Source organism: Passer domesticus, chromosome Z, assembly GCF_036417665.1.
Source record: "Passer domesticus isolate bPasDom1 chromosome Z, bPasDom1.hap1, whole genome shotgun sequence".
In the NCBI taxonomy this organism is placed as follows: Eukaryota; Metazoa; Chordata; class Aves; order Passeriformes; family Passeridae; genus Passer; species Passer domesticus.
This window is the reverse complement of record NC_087512.1, coordinates 29,410,819-29,428,584: the sequence shown is the minus strand read 5'-3', so window position 1 is coordinate 29,428,584 and position 17,766 is coordinate 29,410,819. Positions and strand designations below refer to the sequence as shown.

At 35.7% G+C, this 17,766-nt stretch overlaps 1 protein-coding gene across 6 annotated transcripts in view; it reads right to left on the bottom strand.

The window, feature by feature from the left end:
* The window catches only part of UHRF2 (ubiquitin like with PHD and ring finger domains 2), an 82,730-nt gene that overhangs the window by 53,872 nt on the left and 11,092 nt on the right, over positions 1-17,766 (bottom strand). For all 6 annotated transcript variants that reach the window (XM_064404632.1, XM_064404633.1, XM_064404635.1 and 3 more), the window contains exons 2-3: positions 14,255-14,497; positions 8,837-9,099 (exon numbers count right to left, since the gene is read on the bottom strand). In XM_064404632.1, coding sequence (XP_064260702.1) covers positions 8,837-9,099; positions 14,255-14,497 — 506 coding nt within the window. The remainder of the gene's footprint in view (positions 1-8,836; positions 9,100-14,254; positions 14,498-17,766) is intronic.

Sequence of the window (17,766 nt, the reverse complement as noted above, 5' to 3'; positions counted from 1 at the left end):
TAATAAGACAAAGCAAAAAAAAAAAGCTATAGAGATCATGCCTACTTTATTGAATGCCTAAATAACATCACATTATTGTACAACAGGCTACTGAAATCTTAAGACAGCTATGTTTGACCTACTAATCAGTTCCAAAAGCTTTACAGTAAACCCTTCCTGAAAGTTGTAGAAGACAGCAAGTAGAACATAGCAAATAAAGATTCAGTTTACTTGAACTCTGAAACCAAAATAGTGCCTAAACATCAGGGAACTAGAGAAGATAGATCAAAACCAGACACCATTTATGTATACAGTGAAATAATCAAGTAAGAAATACATATGGAATCATAAAAACAACAAATGAACATTTTAGAAGTTCCCATGTCACTATATAAAAAAAAAAAAATTACAATATTTGACTTACAAGAGTTGACATTCACAGAAACTTAACCTTGATCTGAAAAATCTATTCTCTTCTGAAAGTAAAATATCTTCAGCTTCTGTTTTTCCTGGGCAAGCTTTAGACACAGGTTTTTCCCTAAACTCAGATTCATATTATCTTTCTCACCTCTATACAACTCAAAACAGATCCTTCCTATTGTACTGATGAGGAATTTCAAAGACTGTCATCATTAACATTAACAATGTCTCCACCTTTGTTCTTGGAAGTAGTTTATGAAAAAACCTAAGCAAAAATATTGCCTATCAGTTACCACTGCCTATCAGACACCCCCAAAATCCTCTTTTATAAACAGAAACTGTTTTCCAAAGGAAGAAAAGCAAGGCTGACTCTCCACTAAGTGCATTTTCCCTCTAATCAGCTAGTCAGAAATGCAAACTAACAAACTTTAGAAAAAGACAAATGAGATGTCCTTTGCTACATTTTACCTTTCTTTTGCAAAGAGTTGCAGATACTGAATGCTTTTACTGCTGTGCACAAGGAGAAATGTTTTCATGGTTGCTGATGAATGCTAGCAGCTATTTAACCCTTCATATTAGTCCATAGCTCAGGCAAAACAGCAGAAGCAGTACTTGCCACAAGTTTTTTGAGTTAGGCTAAAAACTGCACAGTTAAACTCTGTATGTTAAGCTCCGTACTACTATTCATTATTATACTAATAAGTAAAGAGTACTTTCACAGTAAACTTGTGCCCTCAAATGTGTCTAATGCTACAATTTATTTAAATATGAAAAAGAAATAATGCTCACATTCTACTACCTCACATTCATTTTCCTAAAGTTTAACATGCCATTTGTAAAAATCACATATTAATTTAAAATCTAATTTCTTAAATATGCAATAATATTTAAGCATAGATCACAAGATACAAATGTAGATAAACCAAAATATAAAGAACATAAATATGGTACTTTAACCTCAAGAATTACATGAAAATTAATTCTTGCCCATTCTGGGAAGCTTTAATAAAGGACTACTGTGAGACACGAGCACATGCTGAAAATGTTTTCTCATTTATTGAGTTACTTTAAAAAACCTAAGATTACACTCAAGAGAAAACAAACATTTTCACAGCAATGTTTCAGAGACTAGCCTAAATTGGTGCAGTTGAAATTAAGATTATATGGCACAATTAAACCTTTAAATTTAAAACAGCTGTGGACAGTTTCTTGGTTTTCCATGTTTTTAGGACATTTGACAACTAACACTGAAAAAAGGAGCTATACCAGCAAGCACAATCATAAGAATTTAATGAATATTGACCATAGGATGTCTCTATTTACCTCTAATTTAATTCTTCCCTGTAGCATTTCTACCACAAGCATAGCAAGGACTTCTTGAGATTTCCTATCTTTGTAGATGGTCTCCATAGCAAAGAATTATTCATGAAGTAAAAATTCCAGTATTTCTTAGCTATGGCCAGATGGCTGAGGTTCTTAAAATGCTCAAATGCTAGGACACATAGTAGTTCCATGTCAGAATAAACCCAAGCCTGCTCAGTTTACTGAGACCTTGCAACATACCCTCTAACACTTTTCCCAGCTGTTACTAGAACAACTAGAACTGGAAAAACAAAATTCTGAGAAAAAAAGCAGACTTCCCCAACCACTCTTCATACTAGTACAGTGAGGAATGTTAGTGCAGATGCATAATTTTAAAAATTATTTTCCAATACTAATAAAATGAAAGTAGAATTTATTTTGTCAATCATAAAATTCAGAAATCAGTCATTCTAACCCCAGAATGAAGGAATAGAAGGACAAAAATTAAAAAAGAAACCAAAAGGATTGAACTCTTGGAAGAGGTAAATCTGACTAAGAAGGTAGAACTAGATAAAAACTAGATTGCTACCACCCCACTCCCTTATAACCTGAAGAAATAATCAGCCCAATTTTGCTGTACTGTTTGAGAAAGCCAACACAGTGTTTCAAAAAGCACTACACTGTAAGCCACAATTATGAATGCGTAAAAAAAAATCACTGGGGTAGTCAAGCTGTACACTACTAAAAAACCAGTAGGTCTGATAATTTGTTATTACAAGAAAAACAAGTAATATATTTCAAAAGACAGACTGGAAGGGATACTGAATATCTATAAAGATAAAAATCAGTCACATGGAACATAAACAAGATTTTGAGAACTTTACCTAACAACTAATAATTACAGAATTAAGCAGCTTAAACACTGAGAAACCATATTAATAGCCCGAAGAGAACCATCTTAGTTTCCTAATTACTTTAATGCTGAGTTTCTAGAAAAAGTAACTTCTAGCCGTACACGGCTGCACTGTGTGGACAACATGGATACTCTGAAGGGAGACAAACTGGAAATAAGAATGTCAAAACAGAAGTTCAGAAGTGTAAGAAATACACAGAACGTTCAATTTTTAATAGAATAATTTTGTATTACAAGTCTAAGTAATGCAAATATCATGAAAAACAGGTTTACTTCCCTGGATAGCAGACAAGTCATGCATTTTTTGAAAAAACTTTCTTCAGAAATGCAAGGAGAACACTTATAGCTAATTTAAGATAAATGAATAAATAGTAAAATTTAATCTTATTCTCACTGATCACACCACATTTTTAGCCAAGAATCAGTTTTAAACAAAAAACCCTAACTGTTATTATTGTCTTCTCAAACTTTTTCCTATTCAGTTTGCACAAGGTGCCTACAATGTTAGAAATCAAAGTCTTACAGTTAATGCCTGTTGTCAAAACCCTGACTACAACACATACAAATACTCTGACATTACAAAACACAGAATACACAGTCAGAAACCCATTACAAACGGGACAAATAAACTTTCAAGGAACTAACTTCTTGAAATTAAGAGCAGCAGTGTGTAGCTACTCCCATACAACATTTTCAAATATGAATGATTCTGGTGGCATGCTTTCTAGTGAGGATATATGGAAAAAAGATATCTGATATATCAGCTCTTTGATTACTTCAGCATTGTCTAATAATCTGTATGAGGTAAAAATTTTGAATGAGTAAACAAACTAATCACTGATACTAGGAACTGGAAAACAAAATTACATTTCTAGGAGAGTGAGCCAAGTATCACTCAGACTAATTGCAAAAAATGTTTGTGACTGACATAAGGTCAGAAAAAAAAACATGTGGTACCCTTAGGAACAGATTGTCTTAACATTCTACTTAGCAGACAATACAGCTTTCATTCCTCTTCCTCTTCTCAAATTCTAAACTCTCCAACATAAACAAAAGGATATAAACGCTATAAAAAAACTACAGTCTATATCTCCCATAACTAGCCATTAACTAGCCAATAACTGGCTGCATTCTACCCATTAACTTCATGTTCTTCAAAATGAATCCCCTTCCTCACTTCAGTGTCTTGAACTAGAGTCAGGAATCTGATAGCATGCATCCTCCTTATTTGCACTCTTTCCTGTGTTTGATGTATATAACAGTCAGATAGCTAAACATTTACAAGGGTTAGTTGAGAAACACATAGGATGCAAAGGAATGTATTTTGACATTTCTTCACAGAAGAAAAAACAGAACAGTTTGCATCATGCACTATCGCTAATGCTGCACAAAGCAGCTACCTCTCAAATAAGCAGGGAATATTTCCTACATAAGGCCCCACTGGATATAGGAATAATTTATTTGATTGATGAATGAAAAACCCAGTAACATTCACCTAGTAAACACTAGATATATTAGGAAATGAGCACTTCATTGTACAGTCACATAACCACAAAATTCAATGCAACTTCACTATCAGATGTACACAGCTGGAAAGCAAAGTATAAGAAAGAAGTAGGGGCTACCTCATCTGAGAATGGCCCAAAATGTCTTTTGGTCTCCAAAAATCAATTTATTAGTAGTGTGATCTATATGAATTCTCAGATTAAATCCCAGCCTACTAGCTGTGAAAATTTCTTATTTAAAACATTCAGAAAATGGATGTTCCCCTTCAAACCAATGTAATAGCAAGTTTAATACTATTATTCTCTTGACAATCTCTTCAGCTGTGGATTACATTTGCAAGTATAAAGTGGGTTTTTTTGACCAGGCAGTATTTAGAACTTTTCTCCTCATTACCTCAGTAGAGTCTGTGCTCTCCAGCTCTAAGACTGTGTCTTGCCTATTGCTTTAACAGCCACACAGGATGACTACACTTTTTTGACCTCCGTGGCAACACAGTGAAATCCTAATTTTCCCAATGTGTGCATATCTGTATTAAAATCCGAGGCCATTACTCCACAGCTCACATTAAACATGAAGTAAAGAGAAGCAATTAGTTCCCTAGAAGAAATAACTACAGCATACTTTATGTGGCATATGACACAGATATTACCTCACGGTTTTAAATAAAATTCTCTGATTGTTATAAAACCTGAGGGGAATATCAACAGCCAGAACAATGGCATTGTAAAAGGTTACCTAGACTTGAGTCATACTTAAATCTGTACTTGCATATAAGTTGTCTTACTGAAATTTCTCATGCTGCACAAACATCCAGCCTCTCTGTGGCTTCTACTGAGGGCCTTCTTAAATGGAAAGACTTTATTACAAATGACTGAAAGTAAGGAAAAGACATTACTTGATTGTAATCCAAATACTATGGGTAAATCCTAAGTCTTCCTGCTGCTTTGGGGAGCTAATGATCAAGAAGCCAATACCAGCAGAATGAGAACTGTCTCCCTGAAACTAAGTACACTATAACCAGTGCTACACCAGTAACAAATATGAAATACAATAAGGTAAGAGGAAAGGGCAAATGCTGATATAACACAGCATTGTAGGCACGTCCTTATAGCACCACTCTGCTACTAAAACATCCTGTTTCTGATTTAGAAGTGATTCTTAAGCAAGCTGTGGTGGAGATCACCTACAATTATCTCAGCTAACTTTAGGACCAGCATGTGCTGGTTTCCTTAAAAGTCCTTTTAAATCAGGATTCAGCTTTCTTATGTTCAAGACAGGTTAATTTCTTCTGTATTTAAAGTCAGTTGCTGGGAGCAGAAGAAAGAAATGTATGTATGTTTTGTATGAAACATGATAGCACATCCTTAACTTCAAAGTGTTTAATGGCTCCTTGTGATACCCACAAATGCAAACGTGAAATGGAAGGGGAGGAATACACACTGAAAAAACCAGGAACACACCTTCAAATTGCTGACATCAGGGAAAAACCTGCATTTAGAAATTGAAAGCAGAAGATGGACTGTCATACAGAAGTTACATAGCCACAAAGGGATGCCAAGAAATTTGATACTGCCTGAAGGTTAGCATTGGTAAAACTGGAATTTTGGTCTCTTGCTTTCTGGTGAAATTAGGGCTCTCAAACAAGTATAAATCTTTGAATTGGAGTCACAAGTCTTGCTAAGTGCAATCTGAAGCCGAGTTCTTTTCCTCCCAATGGCCCTAGGTTTTCTCTCTGCAAAAATATGTGGGCCATATAACTATTGTAGCAATTTAGTTAAATACTAGATATATATCTGGGGTGGGGCATGGTGGAGGAAGAGGTGGGAGAAAACCACTACAGAAACAACTCACCTGTTATCTACAAAATCACAGAATATGTAGTACCTCCTATCTGCCAGCAGTCACAGCTGGTAGGAGAGCTCTGTTTAGTCAGAAGGTAGTTACCCCTTCGAGATTACTATAATTAATTCTTGCCCACAAAGGGTAATTTCCCTTAACTATACTCTTTGCAAAAAGAGGTCTCTCATATTTTTTCCTTTCACATTCACTGTAACTACACTACTTAAACAAGAAACGGCAAGAGGAACAAATGAACACTGAACCCCTCTGAGGAGGAACACTTTTATGAAACCTAAACTGCATAATAAAGCATTTAGATTTTGTACAGGACTTGTGATATGCGCTGCTAAAGCCAGCTTTCTCACTTAAAGCCTTAAGCCTTTTCCTCACTTTTAAAGGAAAAGTCCTGCTTCACCCCTTAAGAAAAACTGCTATAGGAGAATACATTGATCTAGGGGGTAGATTAGACCAATTCAATGCACTACAACCATCCCTCAACTGTAACCTTTGTGATGATTTGGTTTTTTTTTCAAACCGGAAGGATGTAACAGAGAGAAAAGCATCAGTTATGACTTGAGAAGTTGTGCACTTGTACCCACCTCTGAGATATAAATCTTCCAATGCATTAAAGTAATTTTGATGGCTTTACTGGCACCAGGCTTATATCTTTCATTTGTAAGTAATTTTTACTCTATTTCAGATAATGGAGAGTGTTTTTGTGTCATGTAAGAACACCTGTTGTAGGAAAGATGGAGCTGAAACTATGTCACCCATGAGAGCCACCATCTATCAGAGATAAAAAGAAGAAAAGCTTCTCCAAAACAACACCACAAGGACAGACTAGAAAATGCCAAGTATATTGGGCAGCAAAATGCTTAATCCAAACCTGAAAAACAAAACACCTGTGCACAAGTAACTGTGCAGGGCACAGTACTCACAGTAAGATGTGAAGCTTGAAGAAGAGGAGCGAAGAAATAAATTAATATATTTCTGTAGCAGAGAACAACTGTGTGTCAAAGCACACTATGACTTTCCTACTTATCCACATCAAGCAAAGAGGTGGCAGAATACAAGTGTCTACAGGCATCAGAGGTAAACACTAATGTATTAAAACAAAGTGGTAGAAACACAAATGTAGTTACAATAGGAATGTGCATGATGAGTAATGCTGAAAGAAAAAAAGTGAGACCCCAAAAGAATTGGGGAACATCCATTAAGAACTTTCCCTCATAAATCTACATATTGCACTTTCAAATAATTTTTCTTTCCAAAAGCTCTAACTTCCACTATCTAAGACTGATCAGCTTAACTGTGACCATCTTGCCACATTGTGCTTCTGTGCCTTACTAAATTTTGGCTAAGTGTATAGAGCTTCTATACCTAAGGACCTTGTAGGAGTAAAAATACTGTCTTCACTTGCTGAAAGGGAAGTATACATAAATAGAGGTCAATCTTTTAGTTTAGTAAGACTCGACCAAAAAAAATCAGAACTGTTGTGAAACTTTTTCTACTTATGTACTTCCAACTCATAAATAAAAAAAAATTTAAAAAAACCCCAAAAAACAAAAAACAAAACAAAACTAAAAAAACCCAACATAATTTCACAGCAATAGTTACAAACACCTTCTCAGAAATCTATGCCAATTGCTAACTTAGATATATCCACAGTACTGTAAAATAAGATAATATTAAAGATAGGTCTTTGAAATCCCACCATGAAAGACATTAATTGCAATAAAAAATATTTTTGTTTTGATAATAGTTGACTATGTCATTTTCAAATTTTTAGTTCTCTAACATTTTAAGTAAAATGCTTAGAGTCACAGATATGGAATCCAAACGTAGCATAACATCAAAAAAGAGCATTAAGTTGCACCTATTACTAGTACAATGAACAAAACTGCTCTCTGTAACTCAGATGCAGAGTTATGTACTAAAATATGTAGAGTAGAAATAGCTACTGTAAAAAAGTGTTGTGGAAATCTATATTTAGTTCATATTTAATATACTTTGCATCCTTCTACTTCAATCTTATATTTCACAGACTACAGTATTTTTACTAGTCTCGGTGTCAAAAATTTAAAATACTCAACTCATTAAAAAAATTATTTGCTTCAAAGTGTAACTTACTGCTTTAACACATTATTACCAAAAAAATTTCAGAACAATTTCCCAAGCAAATGAAGACGTGCAAAGTCTGCTCATAAATACAAAATCTTTTTAAATTCAAGGTTTCCCACTCACATATTGCAGGCTCTAGAATTTGTTATGACTAGAGAAGTGACAAAAAAGCCCCAAACTAACATGAAAAAACTCTACCCTTAACGCCCTCTTCTCCAGTTCAGGATCAGTTTTAAGCGTTCAGCCACAAAGTTCTCAATAACAAATCTCTACTATAAGTGCAGATCCAAAATTTTGTGCACAATTACTCTATTTGGAATAAAATAAATCCAAATTAAGTAACAAAAATTTGCTTCAGTGGAGCTCTCCTTCAGCTCTATTTAGAGCTATTCCATATACACAGGAAATAATTTTTTAAAAATCTTAAAAAACCCTTACTTCAAAAAACCAACTGTAAAAATTTGGTTATATGGTTTCTTTTTCTTATGTAGAAAGTATACTCTTATATAGAAAGAATATTCTTATAAAGAGAAGATATTACTATTTCACAAATATTGAAATATTGAGGCATGAAAGACATCAATGCAGCCAATGGATTTGCTATATCCAACTAAAAAGTGGTTTTTTAGTATTTTTTTTCTTGGTCACAACATTGAACTTGCTTTCTTTGATTCCAAGCTTCTTCAAGAAATTCTCAGTTTGTACAAACCAAACAAAAATATGTGATGTCCTCAAAATAGTATCAGGAGCACTTACTCATCGTACTTGATATGATAAATAGCTTCCTCATCAGTGTCCATACAGTCTGAATAAGATGTGGAAGGTGTACTGTCCAAATTATTTGCATTTTCTCTAGAATGATCTTGATTTAAGTTTCCATTAGTCCTTTTGTAAGTGCTACCACTCTTCCCTTGAGCTTTACCATTCTTATGTCCCTTTGTTGCTCGGGTAACATTTTCTATGTGAGCTTCAAACCAGGCTCCAATGTTGATATCACGGGCATCCACCAATTCATTTATCTAAAAGGAAAATTCAATAATGAGTTTATGCTTATATTATAAAATACCAATTAAGAAAAAAACAAATCAGACAACTTACTGTGCCACTGCTTAACTTTGTTAACAGTAAAACAATCAACTATAATAACTAGTTGCAAGTTCAAGTAATATGCAGTCAGAAATACTTTTATTCGCACTTCTAGTACTTTATTATTCTTCCTTCATTAAAATCTGGTATGAATATAATTTATATGTAATTTTAAAAACCAATGCTATTTTTTTTACCTTCAAATCCAAAAATTTGCTTGATCTCTTCCATTGTCCTTTCCTTTTGTTTCACCCATTGTTCTTTATGGCTATGATAAGCACACACAGTATTAAAATACTAGCTCAAAACCAAAGGTTTACAGACCTTCCTGAGCCTCCAACCTGGAACTGTTAATTTAACTTTCTGCTTTTCTGTCCTGCAAGATTTTTTTAATCATTAAAGACTCAAGGATAGATAGGAAAAAAATGGAGCTAGGTTGCCACCAGAGTCAGCCAGAATGTTATGACTGTAAGAAATGGAACTCATCTCCAGAATTTCTCCCTTCTGTACTCACAGTATTACTACTGGCATTAAGCAACCAAACCATTTTACTATTCTAAATCTTGTTGTATTTTCTCATCCTCAGGTAATAAACAAATGTTCCTTTAATAATACAGAGAACACTGAAAGAAAATATTTAAAAACCACTTCAACAGTACACCAACTATTAAAAAAATATTACAACAGAATTACTGCAGATTAAAAATCTTTAATTATCAATGAGACACACAGGCAGATATGCGTATACATAAATACACATATGGTTTAAGCTACAGTCTTTGTCGGGTATCAGCATCGTGCCAGACAGGTACTTACTCTCACACACTCCAAAGGCTAATTTCTAAGATGTGTACAATCTTATTGTATTTCCATAGGAGCAAAAATCAAAAAGTTTTAGTATTTAGAGTGAAGCAATCCTTTGGTATCTGAAAGCACAACTGACAACAGTTTGAGCTAACAAGTTTATCCCAGTAAAGGAATTCCTGGTTCACTCTTGCCATTCCTGTTCTTCAGATAACTTCCTAAACCTAATGTTTTGTTCTTCCACATATGTAAAACACCAATGTGTATTTTTATTTTTACTTTCTTAGAATCTACAGTATTCAAAGTACAGCTTATTACCAGGATGACAATTTCAGTCACATGATAAACAAATCAGAGGAGGACAGCCTTATTTTACATATATCTATTTTAAATATAAACAGTGAATTCTGACATTTCTCAAAAGAACCTTCATGAAGGCATCCTTATGTAATCTTACATGTTTGAACTAGTTGCAGCTCAGTGGTGCTCTACTTCCTCTTCTCCAAAATAGAGCTGGATGAGATACACACTATTAAGGATTCCCCATCTGCTGCTACTTCATGTAACCAGTTATGCAAATGCCAAAGACGCCATGTTAGGCAAGTTAAAATCCGTCATATCCAGATCCAGAACAACAAAAAATGGAAAAATAATAACAAAACAATACATCAATGTAAAGTTGCTTAATCATTCCTTCATAATACATGCGTATGTAATTAGATGGGAATAATTACACAACATACTTCCCACGCTTGCAAAGAGTAAGAGCAAATAATTATTACCACAGACTCATGAGGAGCATAATACAACTATTTTGTGTGAGTGGAGTTTGGTTTAAGAACTGTTTTATTAGTAGCTATTTGTGAACAGTATTAAACAAACACTGATTTTAATTACAGATTCCATTTGTGTGGTTTTTTATTCCAAGTTAATGTTCTTGGCTAAAATGTTTTCACTGCAGTCAGTGTTTTTTCAGAAAAATTGACCATATTAGAATTAGAAAATGAAACACATACATGCTTCTGAAAGAGCTTTCTTTTTTCTAACATCATTCCTGCATGCCCAAGTCACTGTTACTGTAACTGTTCTCTTGCAACATGCTGTTATTCCTCTTTTTTGGCCATTGCTTAGCCAAGGTAATGTTGTTCACTCATGCCAAGTCCATCTTGGGATGGTATCCCAGTTCTTAGACCAGATACCACTAACAATTCTTAGTAACAAGAGTTGCACATAAATCCATCCACTACTAGTCCTTCAGAGCCCACAGAACTGTATCAGATGTCAGGTACAACTGGGCTATATAACAAGTTAAAATATTCTGATTTATATAATATACAATGACCACATAGAGAAACTCTGTTTAAATCACTATTTTAACCATCTAACAATAATTTATTATTAACTTTTGTTTCCAATACCAACTCTACTATTATTTTTAAATAATAGGTTTTTGAATTGCAGGTTCCATACCAACTAACTTTCCTTCTGGTCGCTGAAATCAGGAAGAGAGAGCAGGACACAGAGGTTTGGACTGCCTACAGCATGGAGTAAGTAAATAGGTATCTTGTTGAGTTTAGCTCTGGTTGAAGATCCAAGGAGACACAGGACTTTACTCAGACAGAGTAAGTTATAACAAAACATTTATTTGAGTAAGTAGACTACTCTTTATTGTTTGACAATGAAATGAAAAAATCACTAAACAGACCCACCTATTTAGCCCCCAAACTACCTTAGTTCATTAGGCTCTAGGCCTTTTTTACTAACTTGTATAAAGTAAGTTTGCAACCTTTGAACTGCCATACAGGGTAAAAACACATTCTTCAAAGATTTCAAATACTGTAATTAGAAATCCTTTTATCCATTCATACCATTATCTATAAATAGCAAACAGTGAAATTACTATATCCTTGATTTTCTCTAGATATATTGGAAACACATTGTTGACTGAAAAAGTAATCACTCCACAAGTAATGAAGGAGAAAGTGTTAGCTCTCTGGAATAAGACATCACAAAAATTTCAGCTGACTTGACAAAATAGGTTTCCTTGAGTATGCTTGCTGATATCACCATTCTCTGTTGTATTTTCTGATTTAATCCTGAACAAAGCAGCTAAGAGACTACTTCACATTTAACACCTTGAAATGTAACATTCTTGAAAAATAATCATTCTAGTACTCTTTTCCTCGGATCAGTCTATCTGCTGTGTTCTCCCATCTCCCCATCATTCTCTTCATCCTTTCTTACACTACCTTTTACACTCCATTAATTGTAAAGCTTAAGAACTGAAGAACTGGAGCCCCTTCCATTGTAATAAATGGATATAAAAGAAAAAGGAAGCACACAAGCTTGAGTGCAATATTTAGGCTATTGATTTTGTGACTTCCTGATTCCTCAGCGAATGAACAGAAGTCTAACTGAAATTACCTTGTATACATTTGGCAGCCTTAAGGCTACAGAAATTGGGCAGAGAATGAACCCCCAGTGTTCCAGCTGGACTTCACAGATCAGAGAGCTGGGTGCCACTGGGCTTGGTTCCTGATTAATTCTGCACTATGTCTGGTTGTGTTCAGTAACATCCACAATCCAGATTCACCAATAGTGCAGTTCATTGAAGGAATAGGAAGTGGGTTCAGGATTACCAGTGAGCAATGCACTAACCACAGAATGTTAGTATGTGTCATGAGAGAAGGTAATAGTCAGAGATCTGTTAGCACTAGAAATACATATATTCATATATGTTAATACCCATATATACTAATAAATGTTTTTTATATATATGTATATATGTGTGTATATATGTGTATATATATGTGTGTGTATAAATACATATATATGTGTGTATAACTATTTTTTTTTCAACTATAATAACAAATATTCCCAAACACTAATACACATTCATATGTGTATGAATAAATATTCCTGGGTCTGCTCCAAGGCAACTGGGAGGGACAAAGCCCACCTAAATGTGTCCCTTCAGGAAAGGAGGAGAGACATTTTCAGCCTATACCAAGCAAGCAGAAGTGTTTTCCCCCCTCTGTCTTTTGTCCCAAAAATACTCTTTCTATATTATAATTTTGGTTCTACCCAAAAGTAACAATTTTATGTTACAGGTGGGGTTGTGGTGACTGTGGTCTTAGTTGGACAGACGTTCTTTTTTCATCTGCATTCCTAGGTGTGTGAAAATTACTGTGCAAATTGGACTTAATAAAGATCTTAATAACTTTTGGTCAGAATTTAGAGTTGATACAAAAGGTAAAATAAGCACTTTAGTCCATCTGCTGAGGTGGCAGTGAAGGCTCCCTGACCTCTCTGCCTGATAGTCTTTGTGCACATCCTTATGTCATAAAGAAAACAGACTTTTAGCAAGGTTTGTCATACATGGTGAAGAAGTGAGGCCAATGGCTGGTGCAAGTCTTCCTTTGTACCCCACTGAAACAACACAGGGCCATGAGCCATCTGCTTCACTCCAGACATTGCTCCATCCTTAGACCTTGCGTCAGCCAGGTGCAAGATCAGCCAGGAAGTGACCCAGATCATGGATTTCTCAGCCAGATTTGTTAATTCTTCAAAGACTTCAGGCAACACTTAAGTTGCATTTAAGTTAGCAAGTTGCATTTATGGCAACCTCAACCTCCCTTCCTTTTCTGTAATTGTGGACATTTCCCTGCAAAATAATATTCAATAAGCTAGCAATCTGGAAACTGCTTTTCTGTTTAAATTAAATTAAATTTTTCATACTCTGATGTAATCCTTCATGACAATACTGAAAAATTCAACAAGGTACAAAACTAAATGAATACTAGGTATGCAATTCCTAAAAAACCTACATTAAAAAAGGTATCACTACATAAAACATAGCTTAAAGAAATTGTGTATTTCCACAATTTGTCTAGTTCTAATGCAGCACCGAAACATTAGTACTTAAAAAATTATTTGGAAAGCTTGAAGAAAAAAGAAGGGTAAAAGCTACATTTTAACACATTTTCTTTATTAGCTTCTTTTGTCCACAAGAAAGTATTTGTTTCACAACTCCTTTAAGCTGGTCAAGAACCTATTTTGAAGAACACAGTGTGTCAGAGTTTAAGAACTCTCCTGAAAAGTGAGATTGGTGCAAGGGACAGGCTCATGACCCTCCAAGAGTCAGTTTAAATTATGTGAATTTCATTTAAGCCAAATTGGGGAATTAAAGCATAAAAGAAAGCAGTGAGGACACACTCTTTGCAACAATGAAACAGTACTTTTCTAAAAAAAAATTAAATACACAGGAGTGAAGTTTGTACATACCTTGTACAATCCAATGCCAGGATCAATGAGAAACGAGCGAGATGATGTAGATGGCTGACTGGGTGATCCACTGTTTGTTTTTTTTACTTTATTCTTGCAGTTGGAAACAGCACAGGGATTGACTTCTCCATCCTGATCTGTCACAGATGCAGTGGTAGGAGCTTCAGAATCAGAACGTATCAAAAGCTGAACTATGTCATTTAGTCCAACATTGTAGTCAAACAAAGTGTGTCCATCTTCAAGCTGTCAAAAGAAATGTGCACTTGTAAAATTCTACCTTAAGCTACCTTAGTAGTTTTAAATCTTCTTTTTATAGACAATAATCATGCAGACCAGAAGAGGGAAGGCATATCTTACTGATAAATAAAAGCCTATGTCTTGAGTATATGAAAACACAAACTCCTCAAGCAAACTGCAAACATAATTTCATTGCTTAAAAATCACTGGAAGGCTTAAAACTAGGAACAGACCTCTATACAGACCAATGTCACCTACTTACAATTAAGCTAAGAAACACTAAAAAATGACAAATTATGCACTAGGAAATAGAAGAAGCAGTACTGCTGCTTTGATCAATTAAATATCCTTAATGACCTAGAGCATTTTTGAAGCAGAGATCTGATGCACCTGAAAGTATAATGCATTGCTTTGAGATAGCAAAATCAGTATTAGCTACACTTTACTTCACACTGCAGTGGGAAAAAAACATGCATGACTGAAAAAACATGCATGACTGAAAAACTGACATCTTTCCAAACTATTCTAGCCAAAAAAAAAAAGTTATCTACCCCTTTTCTGAAGAACAATTGGTGTTATTTTCAACACCAAATGATGTTTCATAAGTTGTTTCAAACAGAACAGCTTTCATCAGCTTGTGGACAGTATCCACACAATAAGAAAAAGAGGGGGAAGAAGGAACAGAAAGAAAAAAAAAGGAGCACCTCTCCAGTTTCTCACTAATAGTTTCTCTAACATGCAAACGATCTTAGGATAGACAAAACTGGAATTCATATTTCTTTCTCCATCCCCTCTGCTTTTTCAAAACAACTCTAAATGGCAGAGGACTCTTATGAACAGAAGCTGACAGTCAATCAATGAACCAGTTCTTCTTCCATGAACTTAAAATCTTGCAAAAAAAATTAACTTTCCTTACTGATGATAACTACTGCACTCACAGCTAAGACCTGTGAACAGGAGTATTTAGTTTGAGTTGAAGCTGACACAGCTGTCTGATCAACAAGTACAGGAAAGAATCTTACTCAGCTGCCCATTTTCAAACCCATTCAACACACAGCACACAAAACCATACTGAAGACTTTCATGCTGTGACTATTAAAGTCACTTAAATGCAAGTCTGAAGCAGAAATCTCCAGTAGCTGTAATTGTCCAGGTGACTACCAACACCACCTCACATGCCTGGACCTTCTTCATACTGAGAAGTAAGGTGCTTAAGTAACCTTTTCCATCCCCGCCTGTCATAACTTCCTACACTTTTGACAGCTCTTTCACAAAGGGCATAGAAGCGTTCTTGCAGTCCTACTACAATCCAGGATTTGTGGGCTTTTCACACCACAAGCATTTTCACTGTTAATAAGTTTAAAGCATTATTCTTATATTCAAAGTACAGATAAACCCAAAACAAAGACAAATAATGACACTGCAAAAATGCACTGGAAAGGTATCCACATTGCTACTGTTTCTGATCACTACTCCAAACCGCATTTAAGATGAAGGCCCTCCCAAGCGGTTGCAAAATGGTTAAAAAGTTCAGCAGTACATCTGCAAAAGAGGCTAATTCTGAAATAATGAATAAATTGGATGTTATTTGAGATACATAACTTCTCAATTTTTCTGTTCCAACTGGATTGCACAGGCTGTGGCAGAGATTACAGTGTAGTTCCTAGAGTCCTGTGGTATAAGGAAATCTTCTGAAAGCTAATGCAATGGAGAAAAAATGGTAACTTTGTCCCTGTTCAACAAAAAGTATATAAGCAGCATGGAGATGAGAGCTTGCTCTCCTGCCTTTGTTCCTGCTCTCTCAGGACAGATCCTGTGCAGGCTGACAGAAAAATATTTTGAGGTACTGCAGTTTAAAACTTAAAGTTAAAAGTTAATTCAGTAAAGATGTAAATCTGAAAACCCTGAAATACCTACAATAGCTAGGTTAATGTCTTGTGTCTAGTCCTCGCAATCTATTCTTCAGTTATGATTGCAGATTAAGTGACATAATTAATCCACAAGTAAGTCCTCCCTATTAGCACGAAAGGTAAAAAAACCCCAACTTAAAAACAAAACAAAAACAAACCAACAACCAAAAAAAAAACCCCACAAAAAAAACCCAAAAACAAAACCAAAAACAACAAAAAAAAAAAAAAACCCACAAAAAACAACAACAACAAACAAAAAAACCCCCACCTGTCCAGGAATGATTATATTTAACACAGACAGAAACAAAGACATAAGGCTAGGCCTTGAGTAACAAGCTGCCTTCCCTAACAACAAGCACACATACATACACACATACCACCATGCCCAAACTACCTATTCTTGCACAACAGTAAGACAAGTCTCCTCTTTGTAGGCATTCAAAACCCACCTGGACACGTTCCTAATGACCTGTTGAAAGTTTCCCTGCCTTGGTGGGCATGGGTTGGACTAGATGACCTCCAGAGGTCCTTTCCAACCTAAATAATCTGTCATTTGGTCTAGTCAGCTTTGATGAACAGACAGCCAAACAAACTGATGACAGCAAAGTCATCTGATTTACAGAATAAATATATAAAAAATTAGACTATTAAATGGTTGAGAAAGTGGTTGAATGGTGGCATCCAGAGGGTAGTGGTCAATGGCTCAAAGTCCAAATCTTATTTAATTAATCTTTATTAATGACACAGACAATGAAATTGTGTGCCCTCTCATCAAGTTTGCAGATGACACCAGACTGAACAGTGCTCTTAACACACCTGAAAGATGGGATGTCCAGACATCCCATCTTGGACAGGATGGAGAAGTGTGTCCATGGGAATCTCATGAGGTTTACTAAATCAAGTGCCACACCTGGATCAGAGCGATACCCTGATACCAACACAGGCTGGGGATGAACAGACCAGAGCAGCCCTGCTGAGAAGGGCTCAGGTGCTGGTGGTGACAGGGTGGACATGACCCAGCCATGGGCACTCCCAGCCCAGAGAGCCACACGTGTCCTGGGCTGCATCCAGAGCAGGGTGGGCAGCAGGGCCAGGGAGGGGATTCTGCCCCTCTGCTCTGCTGAGACCCCACCTGCAGGGCTGCAGCAGCTCTGGGGCCCAGCACAGGAAGGACATGGACCTGTTGGAGTGAGTCCAGAGGAGGCCAAAAGCATGACTGGAGGGATGGAGATGGAGCATCTCTCCTACAAGGAAACTGAGATTTTTCAGCCTGGAGAAGGCTTAAGGGTCATCTAATGGAAACTTCCACTTCCCAAAGGGAGCCTCCAAGTTGGAAGGGAATCTTTAATAAGGGCATGTAAACAA